General features: G+C 38.7%; 1 protein-coding gene across 14 annotated transcripts in view; it reads left to right on the plus strand.

Annotated features, from left to right (window-relative positions):
• The window catches only part of LOC6043494 (zinc finger protein 135), a 62,604-nt gene that overhangs the window by 40,301 nt on the left and 6,783 nt on the right, over positions 1–15,520 (plus strand). For 7 of the 14 annotated variants that reach the window (XM_038251335.1, XM_038251344.1, XM_038251336.1 and 4 more), the window contains exons 5-10: positions 1,259–1,498; positions 3,050–3,189; positions 3,252–3,387; positions 3,493–4,581; positions 11,077–11,606; positions 11,667–11,897. In XM_038251335.1, coding sequence (XP_038107263.1) covers positions 1,259–1,498; positions 3,050–3,189; positions 3,252–3,387; positions 3,493–4,581; positions 11,077–11,606; positions 11,667–11,897 — 2,366 coding nt within the window. The remainder of the gene's footprint in view (positions 1–1,258; positions 1,499–3,049; positions 3,190–3,251; positions 3,388–3,492; positions 4,582–11,076; positions 11,607–11,666; positions 11,898–15,520) is intronic. The other 7 variants (XM_038251342.1, XM_038251343.1, XM_038251347.1 and 4 more) reach the window with 7 other exon arrangements.

The following is a 15,520-nucleotide window of genomic DNA, read 5'->3' on the forward strand; positions in this document are numbered from 1 at the left end:
AAGTCCCTTTGACACCAAATTTCTATCTCATCACCGTTTCAGGCTGCAAATTATTGAAAAACACCTCTTTTTCGCATGTGGAAGGGTCGTACCGCCCCTCCGTCACGAGATATCAAAAAATGGACCTCGGATTCGTGATCAGGGACAAAAGTTACCCCTTAGGACAAAGTTTCACGCAAATCGAAGAGGGGTCGGGGCAACTGCTGTGTGAGTTGGCGGAGAATTACCCTATTCGATTATCCGAAGTGATTTTTTCCGAGGCCTTCGGATAATCAAGTCTGGATATGATTTAAACCCTTTTGAAATTTAAGTTGTGGTTGAACAAAATGTTTGTCAATAATAACTCAAGTCGAAAAATTTCGAAATAATTAGTCATTTTGATATAACTTTGTAGAGTTATTGTCACTTGCAATGTTAATGTAAAAGCAATTTTGTTAAATGATTCAACCGAATTTTAAATTGATGTTCTTGCTTTCGTTTTTCAAAGGGCAAATGAAGAAAATTTGTTAATTTTCCAAAATATATGCAACGTGCTTATTTGTTGAGGAATCTATTTTTGATAGCTCGATTTAACCTTAAAAATCTTTTTTAATCATGACTCATCTCATGAATGTGTATGAAAGTCCGCGGAAAACCAAAGTTTTCCCTTCCATTCTTACTCAAATATATATCCGCTTAACTTTCCGCGATTAATCAAATCGCACGTCACCATGCTTCGTTGCAACGTCGAAATGGTTTCACAGTTGAGAGAAAAACGACCTCTTTTCCTGTTCTGGTTTTTCCTGTTCTGGTGAGGGAGCAGTTGGTCTTTTTCCTTCATTTCCGCCTCCACCACCGCCGCGTCAGTATTGATTTTCCATCGATGACGACGACGATGCACAGACGATAAAAACTTGAACCTACACAAAAAGAATAGTTTGCTTGAGAAAGCTGTTCTCGGTTTCTAGTTGGGTGGTCATACATATTTTAAGGTCGGTTTTCCTCTTTTCTGTGGGTGGCACTCGATAAGTGTTTTCGCCGTAATCGACCGAGTTTCCGGCTTTCCTTGTAGGTTCTTTCTGGACTCTATGCTTTTAACGCTTTTTAAACTTTTACACGCGCAGTAGTAGCCTCTTTAGAATTGTTGTGGTTGGTTGTGTATTGTGTATTCTAAAGTGGATTTTCTTCTCTTTTTTTCCTCTAACCCCTGCTAACAAAAATAAACAAAACAAATCTTGTAAATTCAAACAACAAAACAATCACCCCGGACCATCATCAGATCAATCTAATTCCGCCCTAGCGAACGGAATCATCGACTCGAAGGCGAAAATCCTGACCACGACGTCGGGCGGCGGCGGCGGCGGCGGTTCGTCCGCGGCGACCGCCTTCATGTCCCCGCTCGGGCCGATCCAGCTGACGGCCGAGGAATGCAACGACATCCTGATGAAGCGGGCGGCGGCGGCCGTTGCGGCCAACAATCAGCACGCCATCACCACCAACACCGAGGGGCACCATGCTGGTAAGTTTAAAGTTTGTTTTCGTTTATTATTTTTTTTATTTTAAAATTCTAAAATTCTAAAATTCTAAAATTCTGAAATTCTGAAATTCTAAAATTCTAAAATTCTCAAATTCTAAAATTCTAAAATTCTAAAATTCTAAAATTCTAAAATTCTAAAATTCTAAAATTCTAAAATTCTAAAATTCTAAAATTCTAAAATTCTAAAATTCTAAAATTCTAAAATTCTAAAATTCTAAAATTCCAAAATTTAAAATTCTAAAATTCTAAAATTCTAAAATTCTAAAATTCTAAAATTCTAAAATTCTAAAATTCTAAAATTCTAAAATTCTAAAATTCTAAAATTCTAAAATTCTAAAATTCTAAAATTCTAAAATTCTAAAATTCTAAAATTCTAAAATTCTAAAATTCTAAAATTCTAAAATTCTAAAATTCTAAAATTCCAAAATTTAAAATTCTAAAATTCTAAAATTCTAAAATTCTAAAATTCTAAAATTCTAAAATTCTAAAATTCTAAAATTCTAAAATTCTAAAATTCTAAAATTCTAAAATTCTAAAATTCTAAAATTCTAAAATTCTAAAATTCTAAAATTCTAAAATTCTAAAATTCTAAAATTCTAAAATTCTAAAATTCTAAAATTCTAAAATTCTAAAATTCTAAAATTCTAAAATTCTAAAATTTTAAAATTCTAAAATTCTAAAACTCTAAAATTCTAAAATTCTAAAATTCTAAAATTTTAAAATTCTAAAATTCTAAAATTCTAAAATTCTAAAATTCTAAAATTCTAAAATTCTAAAATTCTAAAATTCTTAAATTATAAAATTATAAAATTCTAAAATTTTAAAATTCTAAAATTCTAAAATTCTAAAATTCTAAAATTTTAAAATTCTAAAATTCTAAAATTTTAAAATTCTAAAATTCTAAAATTCTAAAATTCTAAAATTCTAAAATTCCAAAATTCCAAAATTGTAAAATTGTAAAATTGTAAAATTGTAAAATTGTAAAATTGTAAAATTGTAAAATTGTAAAATTGTAAAATTGTAAAATTGTAAAATTGTAAAATTGTAAAATTGTAAAATTGTAAAATTGTAAAATTGTAAAATTGTAAAATTGTAAAATTGTAAAATTGTAAAATTCTAAAATTCTAAAATTCTAAAATTCTAAAATTCTAAAATTCTAAAATTCTAAAATTATAAAATTCTAAAATTCTAAAATTCTAAAATTCTAAAATTCTAAAATTCTAAAATTCTAAAATTCTAAAATTCTAAAATTCTAAAATTCTAAAATTCTAAAATTCTAAAATTCTGAAATTCTAAAATTCTAAAATTCTAAAATTCTAAAATTCTAAAATTCTTAAATTATAAAATTATAAAATTATAAAATTCTAAAATTCTAAAATTTTAAAATTCTAAAATTCTAAAATTTTAAAAATTTTAATTTGAAATAATAACGTTATTCTGGACAATAGTGGCGCCCGCCACGTCAGAATGCAGTTCTTAGGAAATGTTAACGAGTATTAGTAATAAAACATTTTTTTCTTTTACCTTCCACAGCCATCGCCGTCCAGGTCCAGAAGGTGATCCAGGGCCTCGAGGAGGGCGAAGACTCGCAGGCCACCACCTCGACACACCAGCTCAAGATCGAACCCACGTTGAGCATCTCGCCCAAGCTCGAGGCGGTCGAAATTGACTACGTAAGTTGATTCCTCAAGATATTCAAGATTTCGGAACTGATTCTCCCGTTTTCATCCCTCAGAATGAGTACGTCCAGCAGGAGTCGGACACGCCCACGCCGAACGTGGTCCCGAAGGAGCGGCCGTACTCGTGCGACCAGTGCGGCAAATCGTTCCTGCTGAAGCACCACCTGACGACCCACGCACGGGTTCACACCGGTAAGTTGCAGCACGCGCTGGGCGGCCTTCCGTCGAACATCGTCGTCCCGTCCGGTCGTTAGTAGCAGCAGGTATCTAATCGAGCCCGTCGTCTCTTCCCAATTGTAGGTGAACGACCGCACGTGTGCGTCCACTGTGGCAAAGATTTTGCCCACAAGCACTGCTTGAACACCCATCTGCTGTTGCACTCGACGGACCGGCCCTATCAGTGCCAGGAGTGCAAGAAGAGCTTCACGCTGAAGCATCATCTGTTGACGCACTCGCGCGTCCACAGCCGGGAGCGGCCCTTTGTCTGCCAGGAGTGTGGCCGTTCGTTCCCGCTGAAGCGTCACCTGGTCACGCACAGCAAGTTCCACGCCGGAGAGCGTCCGTACGTGTGCGAGGACTGCGGCGAGAGCTTTGCCCAGAAGGAGCACCTGGTGATGCACTCGCGGTTCCACGGGTCGGTTAATCCGTTCGTGTGCCCCGATTGTGGGGCTACGTTCCCGCGCAAGTTCCAGCTGGTGAACCACGGCAAGCTGCACGGGCGCATTCCGCACTCGTGTACGCTGTGCGGTAAGGAGTTCCTGCAGAAGAGGACGCTGGCGGCGCACATGAGAATCCACACCGGCGACCAGCCGTTCCCGTGTATCGCGTGCGGCGAAGGCTTCCGCACCAAGTCCGAGCTGAACGCGCACAACCGGTTAACGCACGGCGGCGTCAACCCGAACTCGTCCAACACGACCATCATCACCACCAACACCGTGGTCACGACAAACGCCCAGCAGCAGCAGCAGCAGCAGGCACAACAACAGGCCGCCGCCCAGCAGGCAGCTCAGCAGCAAGCCGCCGCCCAGCAGGCCGCCCAACAGCAGGCTCAACAGCAAGCCCAACAGCAGGCCCAACAACAAGCGCAACAGCAAGCCCAGCAGCAGCACATCGAGGTGCAGCAGATTCAGCAGCACCACCAGCAGCAACAGCAGGTGCAGGACGTCAACACCGGCAACATCATCACGACCATCTCGACCGGCCAGAGCTCGCCGGAGACGTCGCCGCGGCCACAGTACGCGTGCCGCGAGTGTGGCAGTGCCTTCAACAGCCGGGAAGCGTTGGCGCTTCACCTGCGGCTGCACACCGGCGACAAGAGCCTGATGACGGACCTGTGCGCGCTGACCGCGGCCATCCCCGGCCATCTGTTCCCGGCCGTGAACCAAGGTACGGCAGATGAAGTGTATTTAGAGCACTGGAAGGACGCACGCTCGTTCTGCTTGAGTTCACTTGAATTGTAGCATATTTCATTTGGTTTTATGATTTTTTATTTTTTTTTATGATTTTGTAGCTTCCATGACGCCAGGGTAGTTCTGTAGAATAACGTATTTTTTTTTAATTTGGATGAAACTTTGTGAACGCTGTCTTTAATAATGAAAGAAATTTTCAGCTAAATGTTTAATTGTAATAGTAATCTGAGGTATTTTCCGACTTTTTCTTCTCAAAACTTGGGAAGCCTTCATATAAAAATTATATAAATTCACTTTGTAACTCTGGTCAATAACATAACCACCAGCCACTTTTTTTCAATTTCAAAAAAAAGTGGCTGGTGGTTATGTTATTAACATAACCAGAAAAACAAAAAACATTTAGGAGAATAAAAAATGTTAGGAATGTATTCTTCGATCAACTTTATGCGCCTAGCAACGAGAAGAAGTTTAACAACCAAATAAGTGAGAAGTCGGTCATTCCGTCCCAAGTGACCACACGTCCAACATCGTCCTTCACCAAATCTGCTCATATTTGGCACGGGGTTTGTTTTTGCCCCAAAAACAAAGAATCCAAAGTTTGGTGACATTTGGTCCACCCCCGCGCTAGTTTTTTGAAAAGCCTAATTTTTTAAATGCATTTTCCTAAGAGAAAAAATACTAAAAAGTCAACTTTTGGGAAAACAAATTTGACGATTTTTTGACGTAGCGTCCAATGGCGTACTCAAAATTTAACTACAGTGTTGCCAGTGCCAGTGTTGCATATCAAAATTTCACGCTTGAAGTTTTAAAATGCATGTTAACCCTTTGGACGAGCACTTCAGGGAAACAGACAATTGCATTCGATTGCTTTACATTAAATTCAATCAAAAATAGGGAAAATTAAACATTTCTTGAGATATCACGTTTTTTACCTTTTGAAAGTCACGTGTTTTGGCGTTTCATACAAAGTGTGTACAAAGTACACGTATGCGACTGCCGATGGCAGGCATGCCAGATTTTGAAGATTTTCGGGCCCATCACAAAAACGCAAATGAGTTGACCTTGATGACAAAATAATACTCCACAAATCGGTTAGTGGCAAAAGACATTGTTATCTTTTTCGTGAGTAATTCATTTAATTAAAAATCATCGAATAACATGGCAAAACAATACGTTTGAGCATTGAGCCTGTGCTCGAAAATCTTCAAATTTGGCATCCCTGGCCGATGGGTTAAGTTGTTTTGTTTGTTTGATTGCATTTGTTTGAAGAAACGTTAGCCTGCACACATTTGCCTTTGGCTGAGAGTTTGCCGCAAACAAGTTTGAAAGTTTGGCAAAAGGGAGAGTTTGTTTGCCATAGTCTAATACCTCCTTTAGTAAATGTTTTACTTATCCATCCATTTTAGCATTAGCATTAGCATTTGGAGGACGCCCCACCACCGGAAGGCTCCACAACGCTTATCCCACTGTTTGGTCTGGTTGTGTTAGACCCTCATCCGGAACAATAATCCAACACGGGAGATACCATGTCTTCATCTTTTGATGAGTGTGTAATACAGCCCAGGGCATAAGGGGGTCCACGCCGGGTCCAAGCTATCCTCGGGGAAATGAAGGAATGTTAGTAAACACCTATCTAAAGTGCGCAGGGACCCCTACGTCACCTTAGTGGTATAGATGTTTGTAGGGAGGTTTTGGACTCAATGTTAGTAGGAGAGGTAGAACCCTAGGATATACCCCGAAAGGTATTGCGGGCGAGTCAAGTAGATTTAGTTTTTTGATTATTAAACTTATACAGATACAGATTTTACAGTATAAAAGATGCATGATTTATATTTATTTGATTTAAAGCCACGGCAGATACAACGCGACGAAGCCGTGCATGAAAAAATTGTCTGTAGTATTACTTTACCCGCCATTTCCTCAGGTAAAAACAATGCTGATTTAACACAGTTTTAACATGTTTGCTGTTAAACTCAAGCTATCGACTGTAAGAGTAAAGCGATGTTTATATATTTTTCTATAAATTATCATGTGTTTAAGCGGAATTCGAGGTTAAAAGTAATTTAACGCATAATTAAAATCTTGAATTTAAACTCTTACAGCGATGCAGAGTGAACATCAATTATTTATTTATTCATTTGTTTTATTTGAATGTAAGATTTAGAAGTTAATATTAACGACCGATTCAAAAAGCATACTTAGTTAATGTTTAAACTTTTATGTGTAATGTGATTAATCGGCATATTCAATATTATTGAAATAAATACTATAATAATGGAAAGTCCTCACCAAGTTTATCATCTTAGGCATCCGTTGGACTTGTTTTGTCCACAGCAACGACTTGAACCACCTATGTTTGTCTCACTTAGTCTCTTTCGAAAAATGGCAGCACTGATCACTTTGACCAAACACGCATCCATCTTGACAGCAGCGGCATTTTTCTTCTCTTTCATCTCATCTACATCTGTCATCGGTGTCGTCACCAATACCAGTGCAGTTAGAGGGCGGCAGCCGTAACGGTAATCCCATTCTCGATAAAAACTTTCTTCACCAATTTCACCACCACTTCAGAAAAAAAGCGATTCAAAAGAAATTTTAAGAAACTAAGCTTAGCTAACGACACTGCCACCTCTTCAAGTTTACACCACTTTCCTTCAAAGCACACAACGCGAAAGGCCATCTCTTTCACACTCATGTTGTTGCTCCGCTCATTCATTTGCTTCAGCTCAGCTGGCTCAGCGGCCCGCGATGACGATGACGAATCGCTAGCGTCATCAACTCTTCCCAAGCCAGCATGAGAGGCTCGGTGCGATGACATCCGATGATAGCCGACTGCACTCACGAATTTCTTTTCCTCTCCGTTCGCTAACACACTAACTCGCGGCCATCCTTCTCTTTTCCTCCAGTGGCCAACAAGACAACATCACACCAATACACTACTGCCTGGCCTTGTATTCGTGTGATTTTTTCACCAAGCTGAAGATTTTTTTCTCCGGCGCAACCGACGCAATGCGAACAATGGCCGACACCAATCACACAACTCAAATAAAATGATAATTTTCTAATAAAACCGAGAAAATTTCCAAATTTTAAAGGCAACACACATCACACAACACTTTCTGGACAATCCTGAACACTTTTTAGGTAAATCGCACGACTAAAACAACCGATATTCGAGTCTATAAAAATACTCGCTTCAGAGCGAACCGCACCGCACGACGTCTCGTACCGACCTCCTGTTTTACTTATCCATCCATTTTCTAAAATAACTGAGTTAAGGAGCTATTAGACCATGGCAAACAAAAAAACTCGCACTTTTTTGTGTTTGATAGTTTGGCAAACTCGCAAACTTGTTTGCGACAAACTCGCCAACAAAGCCAAGGTTGATTTCTGCAAACAAATGCAGGTAAACAAACAAAGCAGACATACTGTCGAAAACTAACCTAATCCACCTATGTGGTTGGAGCCTTCCTCACTTATTACCAACAATGGCTGATATGATGGAATTGTACAAAAATTTCATCTATTTTTAAGATCCAGAATATAAAAGTACATAAATATCACTTAAGTGGCCATACCTCGAGACAGGGTTGCCAGATCATCAATGTTTTGGATTCGTTGGAGAAGGCTTTTGATAACCTAACCAACGATGGGTTGGATGGTGGATCCGGACATAGTTTACATACATTTAAGTGAGATCCGGCATCCAAAAAGTACATAAATATCACTTAAGTCGGAATATCTCGAGACAGGGTTGCCAGATATTCAATGTTTTGAACTCGTTGGAAAGGTCTTTTGATAACCTAACCAACGATGGGTTGGATGGTGGATCCGGACATAGTTTACATACATTTAAGTGAGATCCGGCATCCAAAAAGTACATAAATATCACTTAAGTGGACATATCTCGGGACAGGGTTGCCAGACCTTCAATGTTTTGGATTCGTTAGAAAGGTCTTTTGATAACCTAACCAACGATGGGTCGGATGGTGGATCCGGACATAGTTTACATACATTTAAGTGAGATCCGGCTTCCAAAAAGTACATCAATATCACTTAAGTCGGAATATCTCGAGACAGGGTTGCCAGATATTCAATGTTTTGAACTCGTTGGAAAGGTCTTTTGATAACCTAACCAACGATGGGTCGGATGGTGGATCCGGACATAGTTTACATACATTTAAGTGAGATCCGGCTTCCACAAAGTACATCAATATCACTTAAGTGGGCATATCTCGAGACAGGGTTGCCAGATCATCAATGTTTTGGACTCGTTGGAAAGGTCTTTTGATAACCTAACCAACGATGTGTCGGATGATGGACCCGGACATAGTTTACATACATTTAAGTGAGATCCGGATATATGTGAAAACACATTTTTATACATTACTTTTGAACTACTTATCGAAACTTCAATCTGTATAAAACTCGATCTATGGGACCCTAAACCAAGTCGAATGCAACAGGTACGGGTCAACTCGGTTCAGCCAGTGCCGAGAAACATGAGCTAGTTTGTTGGTCACAAACATAAATACACACACATACACACAGACATTTGTTCAGTTTTCGATTCTGAGTCGATATGTATACATGAAGGTGGGTCTACGACGTTTTTATACAAAGTTCATTTTTAGAGCAGGATTATAGCCTTACCTCAGTGAGGAAGGCAAAAGTTTGTTTGTTTGCCATAGTCTTTTTGAATACTAATCCGAGAATTGCTCCTTTAGAGCACAGTAGGCCTTGAAATATGTTCTAAGAATTCTACGTAAAAAATCTTCAAATTTGCTTACCCAAAAGTTTGCATTTTAAAAATGAGGTTTTTCAAAAATGGCACTTCCCTTTCCGGCGCGGTGGATTAAATGTCATCAAGCTTTGGATTATGTGTTTTTGAGGAAAAAACAACCTCCATGCCAAATATGATTTGGTGAAGGTCGATGTCGGACGCGCGTGGTCACTTAGAAGGAATGACCCAAATGCTGACTTTTCAGTTATTCCAAGAGTAGCACCTACACTTAAAATGAGTAAACCAAGTTCAGCGTGTAGACGGAGAGAACTGTCAGTCGAACGAACGGACAGGAGCGAGAGAGTAAAGCTAAGAACAAGATTGTCCGTCAGACCTGGACGCAAACGCAAAATTTTGCGCCTGTCATCATAGCCTGCCAGTCATCGACCATTGAACAAAGCAACCCCTGCAGATTGTTCGACTGACAGTTGATGGAAAAATCGAACTGGCACAACGTTCTGCGTTCACCACTGCGTCGAACGGACAATCTTGCTCTTAGCTTAAATGTCAAACGGCAGTTGAAATTCGATCGTCGTATGGAGCGGACGTGTTGACCGAAGAGAAGATTCCACACGGAGCTTTACAAAATCCAGAAAGGTGGCATCCGGATCTTCGCAGGAATGATGTTCGGATGCCTACTGGGAGAAGATAGAAGAGAGGAAACAAGCAAAGGCTACCACTGTGAGTGTAAGAACGAGAACGGCAAATGCACGCACCGTCACCGCACCGTCGCACCGGGTGACGTTGAGTATTGGAAGGTGAGATTGGGTCTTAAAAATTTCTGCATTTTTGCATGATCCAATCTCACCCCAAGACCTTATGTCAACCCTGAAGATGGTACCCATCAAGAGTACGCAAATCGGGAACAGACTGTCAAACGCTCATGAAAGGCGGGACTACGAGCTTGGACAGAATCGTTTGTCAAATTGCGAGAGAAAGCTGTCAACAACCCTCCTCTATGACATCTCGTGGCAGTGCCAGGGCAAATACACGCATTCCAGTGAAAAACAGAAGTGGTCAGTTGATTATCGACCCAGCTGTCCAACTGGTTGTTTCGAATCCGAATTCGAATTGGAATCCACGTTGAAGCGCTCAGTATTAATCGGGTGAACTCTATAGTTCAACTATGCTGAGTGAGATTGAGGCAGCCATGAGGTGTATAAAGTCCGAATTAGCGCCAGGGATAGATCGGATCTCCGCAGAAATACTCATAGCTGACGCCCAGCTGTCAGGACACAAAAAAGATAGATGAATTGGGTCTTCAGAGTACTGCTATTTGAATTGTATGTTTTAAAATTGTTTGGGGGATTGAAGGAACGCGTACACAAAGTTTCATCCGATTTGACAAAAAATGTAAATTTAGGATTTTTCCTTTTTTTCTAGATCATTTCCCCATCTTAGGTTTAGAGTTTCTCTTATAATTTGTAGTTCATTTAACATCAGTAGTTTGTGCTTTCATTATGATTTTGTAACATAAATTATTTTCTTAATACATGACGATTTCTTCATTCTCATAATTTTTGTTTCTTTTTCTCAATTTTCATGTTGCACCCACGCACACACTATCCAAAAAACCAAAACAACTCACCTAATCGTTTGTGCTTCCTGACGCTTCTTACGTTACCCTCACTCACGCACACACATCTAACAACTTAATGAAAAAAAAATCTGCATTCTAATAACCATTAGAATATTCATTAATAGGAGGTGGCACGACGGTGGTCACAACCAACCCTGTAATGCAATCGTCTCCCGTTCCAGTACAAATAATCACCTCCTCCGGCCAGGTGGTTCAGCAAACCATCCAGCCGCAGAGCCCACCCCAACAGCAACAGGTTCAGCACCACCAGGTGCAGCAGCAGCAAACCCACCAAGTTCAGGTGGTTCAGCAGCAGCAGCAACAGCAACAAACCCAACAGGTCCAGCAACAAGTTCAGCAGCACCAGCAAACCGTAGTGGTGGCGCAGGCCAAGCCCAAGTCCCACTACTGTGGCCACTGCGGCAAGGGCTTCGCCGCCAAGCACGGGCTGCTGCTGCACAACCGACGCCACCCGAACGGAGGCTGCACCGTGCGGACGCACGTGTGCGAGTGCGGTAAGGCGTTCTTCCAGAAGAACCACCTGATGCTGCACCAGCGTCAGCATCTGGAGCAGAACCAACGCGGGGGTGGTGGCGGCGCGGCCGCCCAGCAGCAACAGCAGGGACAGCAGCTTGTTGTGGTGAGAACGGCTTGAAAAGTTGAATCAACCCCACAGGTTTCTAACCCCCTTAAATTTTAGATCCAACAAACCAACCAGGAAGCCCTGGTCCAACAGCAGCAGCAACAGCAAGCTCAGCAGCAAGCGCAGCAGCAGGCCCAACAGCAAGCGCAGCAGCAAGCCGCCCAGCAGCAGCACCAACTGCAGCAGCAACAGGCGCAACAGCAAGCCCAACAACAGCAACAGCAGCAGCAGAACCAGAACAACCAGCATGCGATGCGCAACCTGGTGATCGCCAACCAGCCCGTGCAGGTACAATATGTAAAGTCATTTTAAGCTTCTCCTAAAACCCCTCCCCCCGTTTTCGAGTGTGAAACTGTGAAATGAACGTGTTTTGGATATTTTGAAGGCTTGAGTAGCGGGGTTTCGACGCCGGTAGATAGTAGCTCGACATTGTGAAGTAGATATATGGTTGGTTTTCACCAGCAACAGAAAAAAAAGTACTGAAAACGGTATGACGGTATGGTTATAAATATTTAGAATGCAAAGTTTGTGATAGCGCAAGATATTTTCGAAAATGTTTGTTTTAAAATGGCTCAAGAAATCTTACACAAATGCGCTTCCCGATCACCGACGTGAATGTCATATATCGTGAACTTGTTATATGCATCGGAGAAACACGTCTTCGCAACACACTCTTTCCAATACTCCTGCATGCCACTTGGTTTAATAGTGATTTTCGGTGCTTTCATGTATTCTTTGCATTCTGTTCTCCTTTGTAAACGGCTTTGATGACTCCTTTGTTGCGGGTTTCTTCACTTACGCCAAAATGATGCTTGTTAGTTTCCAAGCTTATGGATCATCAATACTTCGTGGAACATCCCGATATCATAAGGTCATCCAATCGTTTGCCATCATATTGTCACTTCTTCAGCAAAATTCCCTTTCGCTAAGACTCAATGCAGCAATCGTTGGATCAAAAAGTTCGACTTCACGAGGCATGATGTTAGACTGAAGTGTGAATAAGCGCTTCGTTGGTCAGCACTGTCTTTGGGTTTGCCGTCAATCGAGTGGAAATTTTTCTCGATGTTTCCTTCCGCTAAACTTTCTCTTAATTTTGTTGATTTAAGTACACCGAATGATGTAAGGTCTTTTAGGCTTGTAAAACATCCTCCCACCCGTTCGGTTCCTTCGGTTTAGTCTTCCTCAGGAGGCTGTTATTCTTATTCACAGATTTTCTCTTGAACTGGTCGCAAGTTTTAAAAGACGTCTGTTCAGGTTGAAGGCTTTATCGAGAATGATCGTTATCTTACTACATTTCGGTGCACGTCCGTAGCTTAATCAGACGTAAAAAGTAAGATTGATCCACGAGAACAAAAATTACGAAAGTCCATACATTTTCGGCAGATTGCTCAAACGAAACCATAACAACGTTTTTGCCTAGGTATTTAAAAACGTGGGTTTTATAGAAAACCTAGATGTATGGGTATCAAAAGATCGGAAATTTTAAGCCCATTCCGATGCCACGTAGGTTGACTTGTGAATTGTGGACTGGTTCGGATGCCGGTGGATTTTCCGACGACGTAATTCCGGGCTTACAAAGACCCCCAAAATGGTGTTATACCCACTCCAGAATGTTTATTCAGCAATTCTTTAGTAATATATTGACATTTAGTTAAATTGAAAGTTTGCAAAATTAAGTTTAGATAAGCTTTATATAGAATTTCCAGAGTTATATAAACTTTTATACTAAGTATTTAGTGAACTTAATATTCAATCCAAATTATTTTTTAATCAGTCAAGGATGCCTATTTGGAGTTGGGAGACTGGATTTATGGTGATTTGCCAACAAATAACTGTAATAACGTCATGATTCGAAATCCGGACACTTAGTAGCATATCATTTTTGTTATAGCTGACAAAAAATCATAAAATAAGTTGGAAATGGAGAAATATCATCAGGATGTAGTATTAACAGTCAATTTTAAGATAATGCATGCAAAATATGTCTTTTCTAACAATTTGTCATCAGAATTGTAAAATTAAAATGACTTGTTGTGCTTCGAATCCCGGACACTGATAAAAGCTGATTCGGAATCCGGACACTTTTGCTTCGAATTCCGGACACTCGTTTTGCCTTCCTCACCTTACTGAGGAAAGGCTATAAAATCAGTCGAAAAATAAACTTCTTGATTCGACCTCGTAGACCTACCTTCACGTATACCTATCGACTCAGAATCAAATTCTGAGCAAATGTCTGTGCGTGTGTATGTCTGTAAGTCCGTGTACCGAAAAAATGCACTCGATTATCTCCGGGCTAGCTGAACCGATTTGGGCCGTTCTGGTCTCATTCGATCCGTCTTAGGGTCCCACAAGACCTATATCAACTATTATGAAGTTTTGTTAAGTATTTCAAAAGTCATGCTAAAAAAACGATTCTGGCTAAAGTTTGAAAGATTGTTAAAAGGGTGGTTTTTGTAAGAAAATCCGTCTGATCATACATTTAGAAAGGTATTTGAAAGACCCTTCTAATGAGCCCAAAACATTGAAGATCTGATAACCAAATCAAAAGTTATGAGCACTTTAGTGTCATTTGTACACATTTTAAAGGCCGGATCTCAAATATGTTGATGACAAAGTTGTCCGGATCCATCATGCGACCCATCGTTGGATAGGTAATCCAGGGTTGTTACGGGAGAGTCGAAAAAAAATCCGCGCCAAATCCGCGCCGACCTAAAATCCGAAACCGCGCGAAATCCACACCATATAAAAAATATCGCGACCAACATTGAGGAAATTTTATTTTTTAATGAAGAAAAACTAATTCAGAAAGTATTTGATTAAAAAACTTGTTTTATGTTTGAAGGCTCAAAAATAATGAAAGCAAAATATCCATTGAAAAAAAATCCTCAAGAGACGGTCAAGGCAAGGGTCATGAAAAAAAATCTTCAAAATAGAGAATACAATATTTAAAAACCTAAAAATTTAACTTCAAAAATGTAACCTCAAAATAAAATCCAAATCTAAAATAATAATATGATAAAATTTTAAATTTCGAAAGTCTAAATATTCAAAATCAAAGAATTTTTATACAGTTTGTAATCCAAAATCCTCGCTAATTTCCGACATTTAAAATAATGTCTTCTCATAATTTCAAAATCTCTTACATAAAATAGGACTTCAAAAATTGTGGAACTCAAGAATTTAATAATTTAAGAAATAAGAATTTAAAAATAAAAACATTTAAGTATTTACGAATTTAAGAATTTAAGAAATTAAGAATTTAAGAATTTAAGAATTTAAGAATTCAAGAATTAAAGAATTAAAGAATTAAAGAATTAAAGAATTAAAGAATTAAAGAATTAAAGAATTAAAGAATTAAAGAATTAAAGAATTAAAGAATAAAAGAATAAAAGAATTAAAGAATAAAAGAATAAAAGAATAAAAGAATAAAAGAATAAAAGAATAAAAGAATAAAAGAATTAAAGAATTAAAGAATTAAAGAATTAAAGAATTAAAGAATTAAAGAATTAAAGAATTAAAGAATTAAAGAATTAAAGAATTAAAGAATTAAAGAATTAAAGAATTAAAGAATTAAAGAATTAAAGAATTAAAGAATTAAAGAATTAAAGAATTAAAGAATTAAAGAATTAAAGAATTAAAGAATTAAAGAATTAAAGAATTAAAGAATTAAAGAATTAAAGAATTAAAGAATTTAAGAATTTAAGAATTTAAGAATTTAAGAATTTAAGAATTTAAGAATTTAAGAATTTAAGAATTTAAGAATTTAAGAATTTAAGAATTTAAGAATTTAAGAATTTAAGAATTTAAGAATTTAAGAATTTAAGAATTTAAGAATTTAAGAATTTAAGAATTTAAGAATTTAAGAATTTAAGAATTTAAGAATTTAAGAATTTAAGAATTAAAGAATTAAA

Source organism: Culex quinquefasciatus, chromosome 2 (assembly GCF_015732765.1).
Source record: "Culex quinquefasciatus strain JHB chromosome 2, VPISU_Cqui_1.0_pri_paternal, whole genome shotgun sequence".
NCBI lineage: Eukaryota > Metazoa > Arthropoda > Insecta > Diptera > Culicidae > Culex > Culex quinquefasciatus.